Source organism: Lineus longissimus, chromosome 14, assembly GCF_910592395.1.
Source record: "Lineus longissimus chromosome 14, tnLinLong1.2, whole genome shotgun sequence".
In the NCBI taxonomy this organism is placed as follows: domain Eukaryota; kingdom Metazoa; phylum Nemertea; class Pilidiophora; order Heteronemertea; family Lineidae; genus Lineus; species Lineus longissimus.
In genome coordinates this window covers 2,081,243-2,105,625 of record NC_088321.1, presented here as the reverse complement: position 1 = coordinate 2,105,625, position 24,383 = coordinate 2,081,243, and the positions used below count along the sequence as shown (strand labels likewise).

At 40.3% G+C, this 24,383-nt stretch overlaps 1 protein-coding gene across 1 annotated transcript in view; it reads right to left on the bottom strand.

The window, feature by feature from the left end:
- LOC135498809 (dynein axonemal heavy chain 6-like) overlaps window positions 1–24,383 on the bottom strand; it is a 117,573-nt gene that overhangs the window by 51,568 nt on the left and 41,622 nt on the right. The window contains exons 34-37 of the mRNA XM_064789269.1: window positions 9,803–9,945; window positions 9,337–9,526; window positions 2,809–2,995; window positions 1,111–1,265 (exon numbers count right to left, since the gene is read on the bottom strand). Of these exons, the coding sequence (XP_064645339.1) occupies window positions 1,111–1,265; window positions 2,809–2,995; window positions 9,337–9,526; window positions 9,803–9,945 (675 nt within the window). The remainder of the gene's footprint in view (window positions 1–1,110; window positions 1,266–2,808; window positions 2,996–9,336; window positions 9,527–9,802; window positions 9,946–24,383) is intronic.

The following is a 24,383-nucleotide window of genomic DNA, read 5'->3' as shown; positions in this document are numbered from 1 at the left end:
ACAATGTCCATATAGATGGTGCTGCATACATTTTCAATTATAACGACAATGTCCATATAGTTGGTGCTGCATACCTTTTTAATTATAACAACAATGTTCATATAGATGGTGCTGCATACCTTTTCAATTATAACGACAATGTCCATATAGATGGTGTTGCATACCTTTTCAATTATAATGCCAATGTCCATATAGATGTGCTGCATACCTTTTCAATTATAACGACAATGTTCATATAGATGGTGCTGCATACCTTTTCAATTATAACGACAATGTTCATATAGATGGCGCTGCATACCTTTTCAATTACAACGACAATGTCCATATAGATGGTGCTGCATACCTTTTCAATTATATCGACAATGCAAACATTTTGTCTATCTATACTCGCCAACAGTGACATTAACAAAACCAGGTGGGGTCCCTCGTAACTACATGTTTTAAGCCTCCTAGTACTTTGAGTTGATTTCTTATAAGGCCCCTTCCAACGAGTGACACATTTTCAAACTCCCGTGTCCCTTGCTGACATGTTTTGATCAAGGAAAGTAGAATTCGGTTTCCTTTGACAGATGCCCTACTGTATCACCAGTAACCTGACTAGAAGATGGGGGCATATTTGCCTTGCGCCTACCAAATATTGACGGAAAAAATGACGCTTAACATTCAAGCTCTACATGCACAAGTGACTAGTCACGATTTTCATAAGGACACAAGATAACAATTTCATCAGAACACATCCCACACGGGAAAAAATTGGAATTGCTGTACGTTAACATCTATTTTGGATTGAAATTGTTATCGTTGTTTCAAAATTAAATTCTGACAGACCGTACAGTCCAAATCACAAATAACATCCATCCTGATTCGCGTCATAGACGCACAACGTACCGAAAGGTTGCGCGTCAATGATGAACCAGTGACGCCCTCATATCTCTATGTTTCACATATATTACACGCGACCTATGCGCGACCTACCCGCGACCTACATGCAAGTTACACGCGACCAAAGACGCCCCGCATACGCACCATTGCGACGAATTTAGGGATGACAATTGTGATTTGGACTGTAGCCAAAAAATAAAGAAAATTTCAAAAATTCATCGCACTCACTTTCGTTTTTCGCCGAGCATACTCAAATAAAGGTTGATCAATTCAAGGTAACTTGTCGGTGTGGTGTAATAGCGTCGCTTCAACTCGGCGTAAAAACGTTCGGCCATTGTGCTGACGCTCATGTGGATCTCCACGCACATGTCGGAGACTTTCTCCTGGAAAGGTAACAGAGAAGTGATAATCATAATCCAGTGACATCCTACAACAATGGGTCAGGTCAAGTCCTGGTGTTTAGAAAGTGTTAGGTGTTGGTGTAACACTGTCACCAAGGCAACACCGTCACTACACCAACACTTGACCACCCTGCTTGGTGTTGGGTTACACCGGCGTAACACCAGTGTTGTAGAAGGGATTCCCCATGATTCCAACGCCAGGGTTGGGAAAGTGTTACACTTGGGTAACACCACAAGTGTTACCCCAACACTAACACTACACCAACACCAACACCTAACACTTTCTCAACCCCAAGACTTGACCTGACCCAATGAGAAACCTTCACGACAAAACCTGCCAATAGGGGGCACTGCAGGCAAGTGGCCCATGGTTGGAATGAGAAAGCCATTTCCCGGGTCAATGATTATTGAATATTTCATCCCTTAATTACTCTACATCGGAAAATAGCACCAAAAATGTTGTTTTATTGGACCTTAATTCTATTTCGATGAGTTTTAGGGAGAAAATCAACAAGAATGAATTTTAATGGAAAATGCACTGGATTTGTACCTTTTAGTACTGGTGCTGCCATCTGGATTTTTAGTTCTATAGGTTCCTCATTGTTGCGTGCTTAAAACGATTTTGGATGTTTTATGGCACTACATAAGTAACTACAAGTTCTAAAGCCCGCAGCACACTAGCCGCCAACTTTGGCGACAAGAAGTGTTCGGCTGACGCCTCTCGATGCCAAAGTTGGCGGCCAGTGGATCCCGGTCAGAGCACACCTGCCCAGAATTGGCGTCCAGTAGCGTCGTTTCCGCCACTTTAGGTTGCCATTTTGAAATCATGTGACACCAAGACGCAAGCTGATTGGCCATAGCCTCGCCGCCGACGTCAATTCAGGCGGCAATCCGTAGCACACCTGGCTTCTTCTTGCGTTCAAACGCCGCGACACGCGTCAAAAATCAAACATGTTAGATATTTGGCGTTAAGTTGCGGCAACTGGAAGTCGCGTTCGCCGACGCCGTTCGTAGCAGACTAGGGAATTTTCAGGCGTTCAGGACTCTTGCGGCAAAAAACGCTTGTGAACGCTGAAGTTGGCGGCTAGTGTGCTGCGGGCTTTAAATAGCGCTTTATGTACAACATTCTCAAAGCTAGGTGGAACTCAGAGACCAGCCTAGAGTGTCACGCTGATCGAAGTAGGGACCTCTCGACGCCATGGACGAATTGAAGAACGCCAAAACGAATCAAATGCGCACACGCAGAACACGTCAGAAGGCCTAAGCCAACTTCGGACAATGCCTAGAGACACGGCGATCCTTTGTTCAAGGTGAAACGCATGACTGGTCATCACCAAAACAAACATCTTCTAATTCGTCCGTTCGAAGACCCGAGCCACTACACCACCAGGCCCTTCAAGCCTCAACACCAACGCAGCTCCATTCAAGACCCCTACTGTAAACTGCACAATTTTCACAGGTTGCAGTGACTTAAATCGCATGTCTGCGTTGCGCTTCAAGACAAAAAAAAGCTCCAGTCACCTACCCTGAGTTCATCGGCTCCCAAATCGATGTGTTCAAACGCCGACTTCGACACGCCGAGCAGCGCCTCTCGTGGCCACTCGATGAACCAGTCGATGGTACAACAGTTGACGAGAGAAGGGAACATACGACATCGCGAGCGGAAGGCGCTGCCCACGGGACTCATACATAGCACGATGTGAAGGTTGTTCCTGAAAAAAGTGATCAGAGAAACTTGAATTGTTTGAATGGGAGATATATGTCAGGTGCCTAAGGGCCTAGTCAGGCCTCCCCAGCCAACAAGCTGGGGAAGACTATTGATTTTACACAACTGAAGAAATATTCAGGCTACCCCAGCCAACAAGCTGAGGAAGACTATTGATTTTACTCAACTGAAGAAATATTTAGGCTTCCCCAGCCAACAAGCTGAGGAAGACTATTGATTTTACTCAATTGAAAACATATTTAGGCCAACAAATTGGGGAAGACTATTGATTTTACTCAACTGAAGAAATATTTAGGTTTCCCCAGCCAACAAGCTGGGGAAGACTATTGATTTTACTCAACTGAAGAAATATTTAGGCTTCCCCAGCCAACAAGCTGAGGAAGACTATTGATTTTACTCAACTGAAGAATTATTTAGGCTTCCCCAGCCAACAAGCTGGGGAAGACTATTGATTTTACTCAACTGAAGAAATATTCAGGCTTCCCCAGCCAACAAGCTGAGGAAGACTACTGATTTGACTCAACTGAAGAATTATTTAGGCTTCCCCAGCCAACAAGCTGGGGAAGACTATTGATTTTACTCAACTGAAGAAATATTCAGGCTTCCCCAGCCAACAAGCTGAGGAAGACTACTGATTTGACTCAACTGAAGAATTATTTAGGCTTCCCAAGCCAACAAGCTGAGGAAGACTGTTGATTTTACTCAACTGAAGAAATATTTAGGCCTCCCCAACCAACAAGCTAGGGAAGACTATTGATTTTACTCAACTGAAGAAATATTCAGGCTTCCCCAGCCAACAAGCTGGGGAAGAATATTGATTTTACTCAACTGAAGAAATATTTAGGCCTCCCCAGCCAACAAGCTGGGGAAGACTATTGATTTTACTCAACTGAAGAAATATTTAGGCTTCCCCAGCCAACAAGCTGGGGAAGACTATTGATTTTACTCAACTGAAGAAATATTTAGGCTTCCCCAGCGCACAAGCTGCGGAAGACTGTTGATTTTACTCAACTGAAGAAATATTCAGGCTTCCCCAGCCAACAAGCTGGGGAAGACTATTGATTTTACTCAACTGAAGAAATATTCAGGCTTCCCCAGCCAACAAGCTGGGGAAGACTATTGATTTTACTCAACTGAAGAAATATTTAGGCTTCCCCAGCCAACAAGCTGGGGAAGACTATTGATTTTACTCAACTGAAGAAATATTTAGGCTTCCCATGCCAACAAGCTGCGGAAGACTGTTGATTTTACTCAACTGAAGAAATATTTAGGCCTCCCCAGCCAACAAGCTGGGGAAGACAGTTGATTTTACTCAACTGAAGAAATATTCAGGCTTCCCCAGCCAACAAGCTGGGGAAGACTGTTGATTTTATTCAACTAAAACATTCTTCTCCTTCTTTTTCTTCTTCTCATAACATCTAGAGCCCAAACTGTTAGGAGATTTTCAAGAAATTTGACACACATATTGATAACAGGGGGATATCATGAAAATGGTCCATTTTATCATTGATTACAAAGTGTGCCTGAAATCTACTGTTTTAAGGCTAATTTTGGCCAATTTTTGACAGAAAAAGTATCTCCGGCACTTTTTCTTGGGCCAATAATTTTTTATCGCATCAAGGAGCCAAGGCAGAAAACAAGAAAAAACCACTTTTCGAATATCAGATGGCGAAACCTTACACAGATTATAACAACTCATTTATCGATGGCTCACATACATAAATACGCTTGGAAGTCACGTGCCTCAAATTCTATTATATCAATGGCTCATGCAGCAGAGCAAGCACATTTTACAAAATTATCAGAGCGCGAAACCTTTGGAAGAGAATATCAACTGGTGATCTATAGCATGCGTCATTAACCCTATAACACCTAGAGCCATTGCCAGCGCAAGTGCTTATTCCACTAGGCCCCGACGTGATTTTACCCGGAAATCACATTTTTTGCGACGGGTCCAGTTTTTTACAAAAGGACATAGGTGAACTTCCAAATAATGTATTACAAGTCCCGTTTATTTGAAAGAAGATGAAATTCCCTATTAGATAGGGTACATCCAAATCGGAATCAAACAAACGATCCATTTCAGCAATTCAAATGTCCAACCTGAGTTTACTGGCTTGAAGAGAAACAAAAACTTAATCGTCAAATATCTCAAAAACTTCTACAGTAACCACCATTGTTCATCCGCGCATTTGAAAGCTTAAGTTTCATAGATTAATAATAGGCAGCGCTCTGAAGGAGATCGGAAGCTAAGCGCGCTAAATTTGAATATGGGTGTGCGGGCGTCATAGGGCGCCTCCAGGGGGATCGGCGGCGGGCGTCATAGGCAGGGCTGCTTACCCTCTAATAATTTTTCCTGTAATATTGCTGAAATTTTCCTGTATTTTGCCATAAGTTCCCGTAGTATCATGACATAGTGTAAATTTCAAAGCTGTTGGCCGCCGCCATTATTCTATGCAGGGTAGTCTCGCACAGCAGCTGTACACATGTGATACAAGTTTCCAGATCCTCAAAATAGGGTGATAACTACGATCGGTGTCGCGGTGCGTGAGACTAATCAGTATATTGCGTACTGAATAAAGAAAAACTCTCCTTGGCAACGGGCGTGGGAACTTCTAATATCGGGCCCGCCAGGATCAGATATCGGGTTTAAAGGCTAAGAAACTAAATGAAACTAGAAATTTTAATGTTTATTTCAAAAGACATGCACAGGCCAATTTGCCTGCCTGCAGAAACCTTAATGACTTTGCCTGGAAACGTTTCCTGGTAGCCATGTCAGTGCCTTTGTGTCCCAATACCAGGTAGCTATGTTTCCCGGTAACGATTCTCAAGCATTCCAAAACAATGAGGGGAAACCTTTGAAAGAGAATATCATCTGGTGATCTATAGCATGCGTCATTAAAGACATGCACAGGCCAATTTGCCTGCCTGCAGAAACCTCAATGACTTTGCCTGGAAACGTTTCCTGGTAGCCATGTCTGTGCCTTTTGTGTCCCAATACCAGGTAGCTATGTTTCCCGGTAGCGATTCTCAAGCAATCCAAAACAATGAGGCGAAACCTTTGAAAGAGAATATCATCTGGTGATCTATAGCATGCGTCATTAAAGACATGCACAGGCCAATTTGCCTGCCTGCAGAAACCTCAATGACTTTGCCTTGAAACGTTTCCTGGTAGCCATGTCTGTGCTTTCGTGTCCCAATACCAGGCAGCTATGTTTCCCGGTAGCGATTCTCAAGCAATCCAAAACAATGAGGCGAAACACTCAAAAATGGACATTTTCCAGGCCAACAAGAATTGCGTCACCCCATTAATCAGTGTTTATACAGTAGAACCTCCCTTAGCGGACACCTCTCTATTAAGGACAACCTCTCTATCAAGGACACTAGTTTTGGTTGCAAAATGGTGGTTTCCATTCAATTTGACCTCTCTAATCAGGACACCTCTCTATTAAGGACACTAGTTTTGGTCGCAAAATGGTGGTTTCCATTCAATTTGACCTCTCTAATCAGGACACCTCTCTATTAAGGACACCACTTGTCAGTCCCGATGGTGTCCTTAATAGAGAGGTTCTACAGTACCTTGTTCACTGATACCTTATAAGAAATAAAAACATCATGTGACTGTTTTATAACCTGTTCACCAATGCCCGATAGCAGGCAGACACGAGACATAAACAAATGTCCTGTTGATGTATGTTTTGGTACACATAAATACTGGGACACACCTATAGCTACCAGGAAACCTAGGTACCTGGTGATGGGACACACCTATAGCTACCAGGAAACCTAGGTACCTGGTGATGGGACACGAGGTACCTGGTGATGGGACACACCTATAGCTACCAGGAAACCTAGGTACCTGGCGATGGGACACACCTATAGCTACCAGGAAACCTAGGTACCTGGTGATGGGACACGAGGTACCTGGTGTTGGGACACACCTATAGCTACCAGGAAACCTAGGTACCTGGCGATGGAACACGAGGTACCTGGTGATGGGACACGAGGTACCTGGTGATGGGACACGAGGTACCTGGCGATGGGACACGAGGTACCTGGCGATGGGACACGAGGTACCTAGTGATGGGACACGAGGTACCTGGTGTTGGGACACACCTATAGCTACCAGGAAACCTAGGTACCTGGTGTTGGGACACGAGGTACCTAGTGATGGGACACGAGGTACCTGGCGATGGGACACGAGGTACCTGGCGATGGGACACGAGGTACCTAGTGATGGGACACGAGGTACCTGGCGATGGGACACACCTATAGCTACCAGGAAACCTAGGTACCTGGTGTTGGGACACGAGGTACCTGGTGATGGGACACGAGGTACCTGGCGATGGGACACGAGGTACCTGGCGATGGGACATGAGGTACCTAGTGATGGGACACGAGGTACCTGGTGATGGGACACGAGGTACCTGGTGTTGGGACACGAGGTACCTGGCGATGGGACACACCTATAGCTACCAGGAAACCTAGGTACCTGGCGATGGAACACGAGGTACCTGGTGTTGGGACACGAGGTACCTGGTGTTGGGACACGAGGTACCTGGTGTTGGGACACGAGGTACCTGGTGTTGGGACACGAGGTACCTGGCGATGGGACACACCTATAGCTACCAGGAAACCTAGGTACCTGGTGATGGGACACGAGGTACCTGGTGTTGGGACACGAGGTACCTGGTGTTGGGACACGAGGTACCTGGTGATGGGACACGAGGTACCTGGTGTTGGGACACGAGGTACCTGGCGATGGGACACACCTATAGCTACCAGGAAACCTAGGTACCTGGTGATGGGACACGAGGTACCTGGTGATGGGACACGAGGTACCTGGTGATGGGACACGAGGTACCTGGTGTTGGGACACGAGGTACCTGGCGATGGGACATGAGGTACCTGGTGTTGGGACACGAGGTACCTGGTGATGGGACACGAGGTACCTGGTGATGGGACACGAGGTACCTGGTGATGGGACACGAGGTACCTGGTGATGGGACACGAGGTACCTGGCGATGGGACATGAAGTACCTGGCGTTGGGACATGAGGTACCTGGCGTTGGGACACGAGGTACCTGGTGATGGGACACGAGGTACCTGGCGATGGGACATGAGGTACCTGGTGTTGGGACACGAGGTACCTAGTGATGGGACACGAGGTACCTGGTGATGGGACACGAGGTACCTGGTGATGGGACACGAGGTACCTGGTGATGGGACACGAGGTACCTGGCGATGGGACACACCTATAGCTACCAGGAAACCTAGGTACCTGGCGATGGAACACGAGGTACCTGGTGATGGGACACACCTATAGCTACCAGGAAACCTAGGTACCTGGCGATGGGACACGAGGTACCTGGTGTTGGGACACACCTATAGCTACCAGGAAACCTAGGTACCTGGCGATGGAACACGAGGTACCTGGTGTTGGGACACGAGGTACCTGGTGTTGGGACACGAGGTACCTGGCGATGGGACACAAGGTACCTGGTGATGGGACACAAGGTACCTGGTGTTGGGACACGAGGTACCTGGCGATGGGACACAAGGTACCTGGTGATGGGACACAAGGTACCTGGTGTTGGGACACGAGGTACCTGGCGATGGGACACGAGGTACCTGGTGTTGGGACACGAGGTACCTGGTGTTGGGACACGAGGTACCTGGTGTTGGGACACGAGGTACCTGGCGATGGAACACGAGGTACCTGGCGATGGAACACGAGGTACCTGGTGTTGGGACACGAGGTACCTGGTGATGGGACACGAGGTACCTGGCGATGGGACACGAGGTACCTAGTGATGGGACACGAGGTACCTGGTGTTGGGACACGAGGTACCTAGTGATGGGACACAAGGTACCTGGTGATGGGACACGAGGTACCTGGTGTTGGGACACGAGGTACCTGGTGATGGGACACGAGGTACCTGGCGATGGGACACGAGGTACCTGGCGATGGGACACGAGGTACCTGGTGATGGGACACGAGGTACCTGGCGATGGGACACGAGGTACCTGGCGATGGGACACGAGGTACCTGGTGTTGGGACACAAGGTACCTGGCGATGGGACACAAGGTACCTGGCGATGGGACACAAGGTACCTAGTGATGGGACACAAGGTACCTGGTGTTGGGACACAAGGTACTGGACTCATTTGTGCTCTATTTCACTATCAATTTCAAATATCCGCGAATGAAAATTTCCGCAAAAACTACAAAACACCTTTGCACACGCACAATTATAATGACACGATCGATTAAATTTTGAGGCGAAGTATTCATTTGGGAAATTTTCTAAAAATATCACAACATACCTGACCCTGTTGACACAGAACTCCCAGATCGCGTCTCGGTTACCCTCGGCTATGCCAGCCTCCTTTGCAGCGGGACGACAGGCGATAATCAATCGCTCAAACTCATCAGCTTCAAACAAGTTTGGCACTTCACCAGAGTTAAGGACGTTGTTGATGTCTTCTAGGAATTCCTCTACGACGATTTGTGTATCTAGATTGAAAGAAAAGTAGGTTAAACAATGACTCTGACAATATTTGCGTAAGGTAGGCAATTGATGTCCCTGCCCTACAGCGACCCTTAACAGAGATGGGGGTGGGGGGTGGTGGGGGTGGTGGGGGTGGTGGGGGGGAGTACCAACTGTCACAGATCTGTACCAAGATTTTCCCCGAGTGGTCATGGTGCTCTTTGTCACTCCCTACCAGTAACTTTCTCCGATTCAAAAATCACAAGGTCTATCGTTGCGTTTTGAATGTTTTAACACATTACCTGTGAAGAGGAAAACGGTATCTTGATTCTTGGCCGCGGCCAAGTCGTATAACTTTTTCAGATCTTCATGGAAGGCGTTATAATCGTAACCTCGACAGAGCTCAATCTGGAAGCACTTGTAGTTACACATGTGGGCTGCAAGCCTGAATAGAAATAACAAGATATAAAGGACTTACAGAACCTATTCACATGAAAGCTCTCGATAAGTACTTTCCGATGGTACCATAACCATTCATAAACTTGTTGACATGACCATTTATTAGAAAGCTATTAACAAGTACTTTCTAATGGTACCATTCATAAATTTGTTGACATGACCATTCAATGGAAAGCTCTTGATGAGCACTTTTTAACGGTACCATCAGTAAATCTATTTACAAAACCATTCATTGGAAAGCTCTTGACAAGTACTTTCCAATGGTACCGGAAGTAAACCTATTAGCATGACCATTTACTGGAAAGCTCTTGATGAGCACTTTCTAATAGTACCAGTAATAAACCTATTGACACGACCATTCATTGGAAAGCTCTTGATGAGCACTTTCAAATGGTACCATTAATAAACCAATTGACACGCCCATTAATTGGAAAGCTCTTGATGAGCACTTTCTAATGGTGGTACCATTAATAAACCTATTGACACGACCATTAATTGGAAAGCTCTTGATGAGCACTTTCTAATGGCGGTACCATTAATAAACCTATTGACACGACCATTAATTGGAAAGCTCTTGATGAGCACTTTCTAATGGTGGTACCATTAATAAACCTATTGACATGACCATTCATTGGAAAATTCTTTACATGATGCCACCAATGGACAAGTAACAGCAAATTGACAGGTGCGCGGCCCGCAAATGCGCCGGGCAAATGTTGCCCAGATTTTAAGCGGATGAGCAGAGTCACATGAACAAAAAGTTGTCAGAACTCAAAATGAAACATCTAATAAGCTTGTAATATTGACGAACTGTTCTTGTGACGCATGGAAACAGAAAGAACGGAAATTGAAGCGTGCATAATCTGAGTCAGGCGGCGTTGCCACATGGACGAGTAGCATACACACACGGTCGGCAATTTTTTTGTGGGAAAACCTAATCCTGCATTTCGTCCCCCGATTGCCAACTTAGACACTAACGTGACCACCCCGGTAATGCGACCATTCAACCTCGGTCCCACGAGTGGTCGTGTTACCTGGGTTCCCTCCAGCACACAATTTTTTTAAAAAACAAATTTACTCGGAAAATATGAGGTAAAGTAATAGACCCGTTTCGAGGTATTCAGAATACCCCGTGTTGATGTTTTTCAGTCGGATATGTTTTGTCAAGTGCATATAAAATCACATTCTAAAAATATCTATTGTGATTCCACTTGTCCTATATTTCACAAAAGAAAGTTCATAAATGAGTACCAGTCAGAAATGCCACAAAAAACCAATCAGCCTGGCTTTTATGCAAATTTGCATTTTAGATTGCATATTTACAGGGACATATTTTTGGAAGTGTTTACTTGAGCTGACCTCTTGAGCATCATGGCATCATCATCTGTTCAAGACAAAGGGATACGCTTTGGGGTAGTTGTAAAACAAGAAACACAGAAACGAAACAGAAACACAGAAATGCAGAAACGAAATGCAGAAACGAAAATCAAACGGGTTTTCATAAAAGTTGGAATCAAGCGGCACGGTGATACTTTCCTTGCCCAATCCGTTGTTATTGTCGTTTAAAAGTAAAATCTGAGGTTGGTGGGTTGCGGCCAGCCGGAATGCAATAGAGTTGTTGAGGGGATACATGGAGCAACTTGGGGGGGGGGGGGGGAGGTGGCGGCACGATATGGGTGAAGTCTTTTGAGGTGGTGGTGTAGTACTTTGGTAGGTACGATTCGATTCGATTCCTACAGCATGTTATTTTAAATGAAGGTGCAGTGCAACATCTTGCCTTGTAGTGTTCAATTTACATGAAGTACCAGGATCATCCTACAAATCCCGTCTGATGCAGCACTAAATGCAAGGTACGGTACCAGTACATGGGTGAATCATTTCGACGTTATGTGAGACGTGAGAGACTAATTTTGGCGACTAGAATAGAGTAAAGTGGGGGGAGGGGCGGGCACTAGACTTGGACTTGGAGTAACTCAATCTTGCCTGCCCAGCTGCTGCCTTTAAATAGTCCCTTTAAATATCTGTTTATGTTAATGAGGTTGCAGTGGGGAAGTTCAGCCTAGTGTCGTGCACAGGCCATGGAATGTACAAAAGAACAGGACTCGCTATTCGAAGGACTATTTTCTATTTACGCCGTGTAGTACATACATGTAGTGTATTGGCACGATCAAGGCCGGATGCTGCCAATCTGCGCACACGTTGATGAGGCTAAAAGGGGTATTGGGAAATGAGCATTCCTCCTTCCATTCCGACTGAATACCAGTTTTAGTTACACCCGCGTTCGCGGCCACAACCATGGCAACAAGATGGAGTCTGCAGACCAGAATTCGCCACAAGACTGGTTTCTGCGTTTCGTTTCTGTGTTTCTGTGTTTCTGTTTCGTTTCTGTGTTTCTTGTTTTACAACTACCCTACGCTTTGTGGTATTGACTGAGAAACTCACACAAGCCCTTGATATCAGCGATTCACAGCAGAGTTCTGATGCCAGCACAAACCTTCCATGGTCCCTTCCTCCTGACATGTGTCATGCCATAAAACATTTCAAAAAAAGTGGTCAAAGTCCCAGAGTTGAAGATTATTATCATCTCCAAAGCAATCAGAAAATAGTAAATGGTAAAGAGCAATATCCTGTGCCAGTTTATCTTGACCATGTTACTCCTGGAGGTAGATTGCATCACAGTTGGATTTCTCCGCTAAAATATGGTATGGAGGCACTCAATAAAGCTGCACCAGGGATCAATGTGCATGAAGTCCAAGATGAATCTGCCGCGGTAATCGTTGTTTGTGGAATCATGACGGAGTGCTATACTGAAGGAAATATTTTTGATAAAAAAGAGGAAGAAAAAGTCATTATTGCATTGGCAAATGACTGGGATGAGTCACGTAAAAGTGGAACTGCTATACATGAACTGATGCATGCCTTGGGTTTTGAACACGAACATCAAAGAAGCGATGGTGAGAATTACTTGGAACATGACACCTCCAATATTGAAGAACATCAGAAATGTCAGTACGCAGTATCACATTCCATGATAGGAATAACACGATTCGATCCCTACAGCATTATGATGTACCCACTTTGTACGGCATTGCAGCGGAATGATGACACAGTGTGGGAAACAAAACCTGGAGACGAAGAGAATGAAGTTCTAAGTGAATTAGACAAGGTAGGCCTGAATATGGTGTTCGCCCCCGTGGTCCATGAATACTATCACCCAAACCTGTCACCCTCGACCGGGCTGATGTACTGCAACCGTGAAAACTGTGTAGACGCTGATGATGGGACGTGTGGACCGAAAAATGGGGCAAACTGTCCGGCTTGTCGTGTTCTGAAGACAAAGAAGAGCATCGAGATCAAAGAACTTGGCAAGTGGCAGGGTTGGACCGGGAAGGTTTACTGTGGTAAACCATCACAAACTAAGAAGAGTGGTAAATGCGGACCAGACGAAGGGCAACCGTGTGTGGAATGTTGCAAGCTGATATATGCTTCTTAAACCAGGTCTTAGGATCATGATCCATTGCAATTTTGTCAATGACTACGGCTGGACTCTCCTACAAGAATAAAACTGTGACTCTCAAATTCAACTGTTTCCACGCAGACAGAATTTTTAGGAAAGACAATTTCTGAAGTCGCCCCTCAAGAACAAGAACTTGTAAGTGACATTCACAATTTTTTTCATTCCATAACAAAAAGTAATCCCCATTTACCTCAAAATGCACCTTTAATGTCATGTTTTTATCACACACCCCATCAGTTGATTGTCGGGATTGTCTCTTTATTATTGCCATGGTTATCAGAAACTTTGTTTGGTCCATTACAAATGGTTAGAGGCTGTAGGCCTATTATTCTATATGTTTATAAAATCTGTTAATTGATCCTTCGAAGATTCATAAAATTCTGATTAATATCATGATCAACTTTAGTGTCATTAGTTCATATTCCAAAAATTAAAAAAAAAAAAAATTTAGTTTGGTTGGAATTTATTTACAATGAATGTAAAAAATGGTGTTGGTGTTTTTGGTGTTTGCATAAGATGACTTGTTTGTTTAATTATTCTAGATGGCCAAAAATTTTTTAGTTTGGTTGGAAATTATTTACACTGAATGTAAATGGTGTTGATGTTGATGTTTATGGTGTTTGCATAAGATGACTTGTTTGGTTAATTAATCCTTGAAAGATCCATAAAATTCTGATTAAGATCATGATCAACTTTAGTTTCATTAGTTCATATTCCAAAAGTTAAAAAATAAATAAATTTTAGTTTGGTTGGAATTTATTTACAATGAATGTAAAAAAAGGTGTTGGTGTTTTTGGTGTTTGCATAAGATGACTTGTTTGTTTAATTATTCTAGATGGCCACTGCGTATTGGTCAGTTTGACATTATGTATTAGAATGTTTAGTATTTAGTAGGACACAAGAGTATTTAGAATTAGACACATCCAATAGTCGTCAGGACTGTCTCATTATTATTGCCATGATTATCAGAAACTTCATTTGATCCATTACAAATGGTTAGAGGCTGTAGGCCTATTACTCTATATGTTTATAAAATCTGTTAATTGATCCTTGGAAGATTCATAAAATTCTGATTAAGATCATGATCAACTTTAGTTTCATTAGTTCATATTCCGAAAAATGTTTAAAAAAGAAAATTTCGTTTGGTTGGAATTTATTTACAATGAATGTAAAAAATGGTATTGGTGTTTTTGGTGTTTGCATAAGATAACTTGTTCTGGCATTTATTCTAGATGGCCACTTCATATTGGTCACTTTGACATTATGTATCAGATCCTTGGCCCTATCCCATAAGATTACGCATAAAGTTTTGGTACTAAGCCTACTTGCATTGTATTGGTCCTATGGGCCTATTGATCATGAGTATGGTTATGAATCAGGACCTCTTTTATTTATAATGACCATAATTTCGAGGTATTCAAAATACCCAGTGTTCATGTTTTTCAGTCGGACATGTTTTGTCAAGTGCATTTTAACTCACATTCTAAAAATATCTATTGTGGTTCCGCATGTCCTATATTTCACAAAAGAAATTTTTAAGACAATCAAAATCGCCTATCAGACTGCATATTTACAGGGACATATTTCTGGAAGTGTTCACTTGAGCTGACATCTTGAGCATCATGGCATCATCATCTGTTCAAGACAAAGGGACACGCAAGGCGTCTGTGTGTATGGGTACCTCACAAGCCACTGATGATGAAGATTTCAAGCAGACTTCGGGTGACAAAGATTTCAAGCAGACTTCTGATGCCAGCAAACGTTCAAGTGTTGTTGTACCACCAGAGCACCTTTCTCCTAGCATGTATCGTGCCGTAGAAGATTTCAAAGAGAAATGTCCAAAACCCGGGGTTAAAGATCATTATCAACTCCAGAACAATCAGGAATTTGAAAAAGGAAAAGAGCAACGTTCTGTGCCAGTTTATCTTGACCACGAAAAAGGTGGATTGCATCACAGTTGGATTTCTCCGCTAAAATATGGTATGGAGGATATCAATTACGCTGCACCAGGGATCAATGTGCATGAAGTCCAAGATGAATCTGACGCGAAAATCATTGTTCATGGAAACGAGATAGGTGGATGCTGGACTCAAAGCAATGTTTTTGTTCAAAAGGGGAAAGAACATGTCACCATTTCATTGGCCTCTAAGTGGGAAAAGTTACGTAAAATGGGAACTGCTATACATGAACTGATGCATGCCTTGGGTTTTCAACACGAACATACAAGAAGCGATGGCGAGGAATACTTGAAACATGAGACCTCCAAAATGAAAGAAGATCAGAAATATCAGTTCGAAGTATCAAACGACGTGATGGGAATAACTCGATTCGATCCCCACAGCATTATGATGTACCCACTTTGTAAGGAATTGCAGCGGAATAATGACAAAGTGTGGGAAACAAAACCTGGAGACGAAGAGAATGAAGTTCTCAGTGAATTAGACAAGGTAGGCCTGAATATGTTGTTCGCCCCCGTGGTCCATAAAGACTATGAACCAAGCCTGTCACAATCTGAGACCGGGCTGATGTACTGTGGCCGCGAAAACTGTGTAAAGGCTGATGATGGGAGATGTGGACCGGAAAATGGGGCAAACTGTCCGGCTTGTCGTGTTCTGAAGACAGAGAAGAGCGCTGAGATCAATAAAGAAACATGGCAGGGTTGGACGGGGTTGGTTTACTGTGATAAATCAATAACAGGACAGAACGGAGATCACTGCGGACCAAACGAAGGGGAACCGTGTAAAAAATGTAAGAAGCTGATTTATGCTCGTTAAACCGGCAACAAGTCTTAAGACCATGATGCATTGCAGTGATGACAATGATGAAGGCTGGACTGTTCTATAAAACTGTGAATGTCAAATTCAACTGTTTCCACGCAGGCTGAATTTTGAAATAAGGAAAGACAATTTTTGAAGTGGTCCCTCAAGAACAAGAACTTGTAAGTGACATTTGCAAATTTTTTTCATTCCGTTATCCGTAACCAAAAAATAATCCCCATTTACCTCAAAATGCACCTTAATGTCATGTTTTTATCACACACCCCATCAGCTGATATCTGCTAAGGGAAGTGAGCGATTTTATTTTCATGATATTTGGAACCTTTTCTTTCTCAAGGGATGAACTGCTCAAAGTGAATAGCAAAAGGGTAGTTTACAGTGCAAAGCATGTCACAATGCATGTCTAGATCCTCTAGACTCTGGACTCTAGACTTTACTCTAGATACTCTAGACACACTGATCTAAGATCGGGGTCATGAACTTGATGCATGACCGCCCTCAGTATAATATGCATCGAGTAGGTCAAGCTCCCTACACACAGAATGGCTCGGTTTAGGCCAACATTTTAGCTCTATCCGAGCGACATTTTCTTTTTTTAACTAGTTGTCGTACTATACTTAATTAATTGTCGTACTATACTTAATATAGCTGTCATACTATACTTATTCTATTATTATGTTTATAACATCTCTCAATTGATCCTTGGAAGATCCATAAAATTCTGATTAAGATCATGATCAACATTAGTTTCATTACTTCATATACCGAAAATTTTAAAACAAATAGTTCGGTTGGAATTTATTTACAATGAATGTAAAAAATGGTGTTGGTGTTTTTGGTGTTTGCATAAAATGATTTGTTTGTTTAATTATTCTAGATGGCCACTGCGTATTGGTCAGTTTGACATTATGTGTTAGAATGTTTAGTATTTAGTAGGACACAAGAGTATTTAGAATTAGACACATCCAATAGTCGTCAGGATTGTTTCTTAATTATTGCCATGGTTATCAGAAACTTCGTTTGGTACATTACAAATGGTTAGAGGCTGTAGGCCTATTACTCTATATGTTTATAAAATCTGTTAATTGAGCCTTGGAAGATTCAGAAAATTCTGATTAAGATCATGATCAACTTTAGTTTCATTAGTTCATATTCCAAAAATTAAAAAAAAAAAAAATTTAGTTTGGTTGGAATTTATTTACAATGAATGTAAATGGTGTTGGTGTTTTTGGTGTTTGCATGAGATGACTTGTTCTGGCATTTATTCTAGATGGCCACTGCGTATTGGTCAGTTTGACATTATGTATTAGAATGTTTAGTATTTAGTAGGACACAAGAGTATTTAGAATTAGACACATCCAATAGTCGTCAGGATTGTTTCTTAATTATTGCCATGGTTATCAGAAACTTCATTTTATTCCATTACAAATGGTTAGACGCTGTAGGCCTATTACTGTATGTGTTTATAAAATCTGTTAATTGATCCTAGGAAGATTCATAAAATTCTGATTAAGATCATGATCAACTTTAGTTTCATTAGTTCATATTCCAAAAATTTAAAAAAAAAAAAAATTTAGTTTGGTTGGAATTTATTTACAATGAATGTAAATGGTGTTGGTGTTGATGTTTATGGTGTTTGCATAAGATGACTTGTTTGGTTAATTAATCCTTGGAAGAACCATAAAATTCTGATTAAGATCATGATCAACTTTAGTTTCACTAGTTCATATTCCAAAAATTAAAAAAAAAAAAAATTTAGTTTGGTTGGAATTTATTTACAATGAATGTAAATGGTGTTGGTGTTTTTGGTGTTTGCATAAGATGACTTGTTTGTTTAATTATTCTTGATGGCCACTGCGTATTGGTCAGTTTGACATTATGTATTAGAATGTTTAGTATTTAGTAGGACACAAGAGTATTTAGAATTAGACACATCCAATAGTCGTCAGGACTGTCTCATTATTATTGCCATGATTATCAGAAACTTCATTTGATCCATTACAAATGGTTAGACGCTGTAGGCCTATTACTCTATATGTTTATAAAATCTGTTAATTGAGCCTTGGAAGATTCAGAAAATTCTGATTAAGATCATGATCAACTTTAGTGTCATTAGTTCATATTCCAAAAATTAAAAAAAAAAAATTTAGTTTGGTTGGAATTTATTTACAATGAATGTAAATGGTGTTGGTGTTTTTGGTGTTTGCATAAGATGACTTGTTTGTTTAATTATTCTAGATGGCCACTGCGTATTGGTCAGTTTGACATTATGTGTTAGAATGTTTAGTATTTAGTAGGACACAAGAGTATTTAGAATTAGACACATCCAATAGTCGTCAGGACTGTCTCATTATTATTGCCATGATTATCAGAAACTTCATTTGATCCATTACAAATGGTTAGACGCTGTAGGCCTATTACTCTATATGTTTATAAAATCTGTTAATTGAGCCTTGGAAGATTCAGAAAATTCTGATTAAGATCATGATCAACTTTAGTGTCATTAGTTCATATTCCAAAAATTAAAAAAAAAAAATTTAGTTTGGTTGGAATTTATTTACAATGAATGTAAATGGTGTTGGTGTTTTTGGTGTTTGCATAAGATGACTTGTTTGTTTAATTATTCTAGATGGCCACTGCGTATTGGTCAGTTTGACATTATGTGTTAGAATGTTTAGTATTAAGTAGGACACAAGAGTATTTAGAATTAGACACATCCAATAGTCGTCAGGATTGTTTCTTAATTATTGCCATGGTTATCAGAAACTTCATTTGATCCATTACAAATGGTTAGACGCTGTAGGCCTATTACTCTATATGTTTATAAAATCTGTTAATTGAGCCTTGGAAGATCCATATAATTCTGATTAAGATCATGATCAACTTTAGTTAAATTAGTTTATATTCCAAACATTAGAAGAAAACAAATGTTTAGTTTGGTTGGAATTTATTTACAATGAATGTAAATGGCGTTGATGTTGAATTTTTTGGTGTTTGCATAAGATGACTTATTTGGTTAATTAATCCTTGGAAGATTCATAAAATTCTGATTAAGATCATAATCAACTTAAAGTTAAATTAGTTCATAGTCCAAAACTTTAAAAAAAAAACACAATTCAGTTTGGTTGGAATTTATTTACAATGAATGTAAAAAATGGTGTTGGTGTTTTTGGTGTTTGCATAAGATGACTTGTTTGTTTAATTATTCTAGATGGCCACTGCGTATTGGTCAGTTTGACATTATGTATTAGAATGTTTAGTATTTAGTAGGACACAAGAGTATTTAGAATTAGACACATCCAATAGTCGTCAGGATTGTTTCTTAATTATTGCCATGGTTATCAGAAACTTCGTTTGATCCATTACAAATGGTTAGAGGCTGTAGGCCTATTACTCTATATGTTTATAAAATCTGTTAATTGATCCTTGGAAGATCCATATAATTCTGATTAAGATCATGATCAACTTTAGTTAAATTAGTTTATATTCCAAAAATTAAAAAAAAAAAAAAAATTTAGTTTGGTTGGAATTTATTTACAATGAATGTAAATGGTGTTGATGTTTATGGTGTTTGCATAAGATGACTTGTTTGGTTAATTAATCCTTGAAAGATCCATAAAATTCTGATTAAGATCATGATCAACTTTAGTTTCACTAGTTCATATTCCAAAACTAAAAAAAAAAAAAAAATTTAGTTTGGTTGGAATTTATTTACAATGAATGTAAAAAATGGTGTTGGTGTTTTTGGTGTTTGCATAAAATGACTTGTTTGTTTAATTATTCTAGATGGCCACTGCGTATTGGTCAGTTTGACATTATGTATTAGAATGTTTAGTATTTAGTAGGACACAAGAGTATTTAGAATTAGACACATCCAATAGTCGTCAGGATTGTTTCTTAATTATTGCCATGGTTATCAGAAACTTCGTTTGATCCATTACAAATGGTTAGAGGCTGTAGGCCTATTACTCTATATGTTTATAAAATCTGTTAATTGATCCTTGGAAGATCCATATAATTCTGATTAAGATCATGATCAACTTTAGTTAAATTAGTTTATATTCCAAACATTAGAAGAAAACAAATGTTTAGTTTGGTTGGAATTTATTTACAATGAATGTAAATGGCGTTGATGTTGAATTTTTTGGTGTTTGCATAAGATGACTTATTTGGTTAATTAATCCTTGGAAGATTCATAAAATTCTGATTAAGATCATAATCAACTTAAAGTTAAATTAGTTCATAGTCCAAAACTTTAAAAAAAAACACAATTCAGTTTGGTTGGAATTTATTTACAATGAATGTAAAAAATGGTGTTGGTGTTTTTGGTGTTTGCATAAGATGACTTGTTTGTTTAATTATTCTAGATGGCCACTGCGTATTGGTCAGTTTGACATTATGTATTAGAATATTAAGTATTTAGTAGAACACAAGAGTATTTAGAATTAGACACATCCAATAGTCGTCAGGACTGTCTCATTATTATTGCCATGATTATCAGAAACTTCATTTGATCCATTACAAATGGTTAGACGCTGTAGGCCTATTACTCTATATGTTTATAAAATCTGTTAATTGAGCCTTGGAAGATTCAGAAAATTCTGATTAAGATCATGATCAACTTTAGTTTCATTAGTTCATATTCCAAAAATTAAAAAAAAAAAAAATTTAGTTTGGTTGGAATTTATTTACAATGAATGTAAATGGTGTTGGTGTTTTTGGTGTTTGCATAAAATGACTTGTGTGTTTAATTATTCTAGATGGCCACTGCGTATTGGTCAGTTTGACATTATGTATTAGAATGTTTAGTATTTAGTAGGACACAAGAGTATTTAGAACTAGACACATCCAATAGTCGTCAGGATTGTTTCTTAATTATTGCCATGGTTATCAGAAACTTCATTTTATTCCATTACAAATGGTTAGAGGCTGTAGGCCTATTATTCTATATGTTTATAAAATCTGTTAATTGATCCTTGGAAGATTCATAAAATTCTGATTAAGATCATGGTCAACTTTAGTTTCATTAGTTCATATTCCGAAAAATGTTTAAAAAAGAAAATTTCGTTTGGTTGGAATTTATTTACAATGAATGTAAAAAATGGTATTGGTGTTTTTGGTGTTTGCATAAGATGACTTGTTCTGGCATTTATTCTAGATGGCCACTTCATATTGGTCACTTTGACATTATGTATTAGATCCTTGGCTCCATCCCATAAGATTACGCATAAAGTTTTGGTACTATGACTATAAGCCTACTTGCATTGGATTGGTCCAATGGGCCTATTGATCATGAGTATGGTTATGAATCAGGACCTTTTTTATTCATAATGACCATAATTTATTCTTATAATTGGATGATACAATAAATAAATTTTAGAATGGACACTCACCAATGAAAGGGCATTTTGGAAACCATACAGCGCAAACTTCCGACCCCACTTCTGCATAACTCAACCATGAATTTGTAATAGGCCTCAATTAAAGGCCTAGGATGACACCATGATTAGTCATCAACTGGGCTGGGCCTAGCCACTTTCCTTTGTCAGGTGTCATAGCCAAGGATCTAGAGTATTTTTGACCCACCACAGCAAAATGAGTCGCATGTCGCTCCGAGCTTGAAAGTTTGAGACGGACTGGTTGTTCATTTCACTATTGTCTGCCTTTTGTGAAATCTGAGTGTATTAATTTCTTCTATTATGTCCTGGTGTCATTTGAGGCTCATCTTCTGTGCGACATGCGACTCATTTTGCCGTGGTGGGTCACATTAGGTATTTAGTAGGACACGAGAGTATTTAGTATAAGACACATCCAATAGGTGGCAGAATGTTCAGGGTTTTCCAACTTCTCCTCAGAGCTGGTTGTCAATGGTAGTCACTGAAGAAGAGATAATGCCGGGAAAAACGCACGATGACCCCAAACTCACTTTTTGGGATTGACTCAATGCAGTATTTAGCCCAAATAACGAAAAATTTCGAGGCTGAAATAGACTTGTTTATACTCATTTGCCATGTGTTTGGTGGTTAAAATGTGATTGGGGTGTCAAAACCCAAAAAAAGATTTTGAAGAAAATCCAAAAAATTGAATTTTTGTTTGCAACAGGCTGCTAAAACCCTAGCAGCCTGTCGGTCCCAGTGGCAGCCTGTCAGTTTTCTGGTGCCCCCTCGGTCAACCTGACACCCCGACAACCTGCTTATAGTCGTTAGAATGCCCTGATGTTGCTGTTTAATATGTATTCTGTTGCAATGGTGGACATCCACTTCAATGAAAAAAAATATCAAGTACAATGTCATTAACTCTTTCAGGCCCGGGTGCCATTTCCAGCGCAGTCAGTTATTCCCGAGCGATTTTCTGAAAAAGTGCCGATATTTAACAAAACATTAAAAAAATTCTGCCCTCCTTATCCAATAAAACTCTACACCATTGTAATCAGCTATCAAAGCTCTTTCTGTTGATGTATAATAAGTCTATATAACCTTCATTCAATGTCACTCTGTACGTTTTCTCCAAATTTCCCGTGAAATTGTGTAATTTAAATGTTAGCGAAAGTTGTTTTTAGCCAATAATGTCACCAGATTGTGAAAATAAATGTGTCTTGTAACTCCTGACACAACTCCAAGGGAAGAAAAACAATGTTCAAACATGTAAAGAATGTTTATTGGGGATTTGGCCCCCAAATTGTCCTCCAACATCAAATGGTAGTGTTCGACTAAATGATACACAGGATTTTGACATGTGTCATTGAGGCCCTCTAAAGGCCGCCAGAGAACTAAATGCCGTCTGCTACGGCTGTCAATTTATTGGAAGTCATCGTTAGTTTATCAGTTGTGTACAGGAGGCAATACTGAAAGCCAGGAGATCGTCAGGACAGATTGAAAATAGGCTAATATGCTATCACAAGTATATCCGTGACTGGGCATTCAGCCGTGTTTGGCCATCACGGACATGTCCGTGCCTGGGCTTCAAAGTGTTAAAACATTTGATTTTATCCATCTTTTATCATTAAAATATAAAGCACTAAGGATGTTAATCTATAAGACACCCATTTCTTTTCTTGAAAATATCTGTTTTAGAAAGATTTAAGCAGACAGGAGAGTATTTAGTATTTGATACATCCAATAGGTGGAAGAATGTTATTGAAGTATGTCTTGTAATGTGTAAGTTTTCTGCCACACCCTGTAAGCTATGCAATGGTGGACATCTGCTTTACTGAAAAAAAACTACATGTTGTTGAATATATCATTAAAATATAAAGCTCTAAGGACGTTTATTTACAAGACACACATTTCCTTTCTTGAAAATATGTGTCCTAGAAAGATTTAAGCAGAAGAGACTTCAATAGAAGAATGTTAATCTACATGACACCCATTTCTTTTCTTGAAAATATCGGTTTTAGAAAGATTTAAGCAGACAGGAGAGTATTTAGTATTTGATACATCCAATAGGTGGAAGAATGTTATTGAAGTGTGTCTTGTAATGTGTAAGTTTTCTGCCACACCCTGTAAGCTATGCAATGGTGGACATCTGCTTTACTGAAAATAAACTGCATGTCGTTGAAAACATTGATTTTATCTATCTTTTATCATTAAAATATGAAGCTCTAAGGACGTTTATCTACAAGACACACATTTCCTTTCTTGAAAATATGTGTCCTAGAAAGATTTAAGCGGAAGAGACTTCAATAGAAGGATGTTAACCCTTTCAGTACATCTCACAAAACACCATCGGTTTTTACGTGTGGCACGGCTCCCGTGGCATGCAGTTAACAGGAAATTACTGTATAATCCTCAAGACAACTTGCAAAAATAAATGTCGGCCATTTTGAAAAGGCCTTTCACAGTCAACGTTTGTTTACAACGGCATAAAGGTAACAATGGACAGGCTGATTCAAGCAAATTACTTGAAGTTGTCCACGTCACCCAATGTTTATGATATTTTGAATGCTTTTGATGAAGATAGGATTCAAAACATGACTTTTATGTCACGGTAAATCTAAATGGACACTGCCTGTGAAAAGGCCTTTTCAAAATGGCCGAAATTTATTTTTGCAAGTTGTCTATTCAATCAATGCAAAAGCAGGATACTTTCACAAATTTTGAAGGAGTTTCTCTGAAAGGTACCTTCAATGTG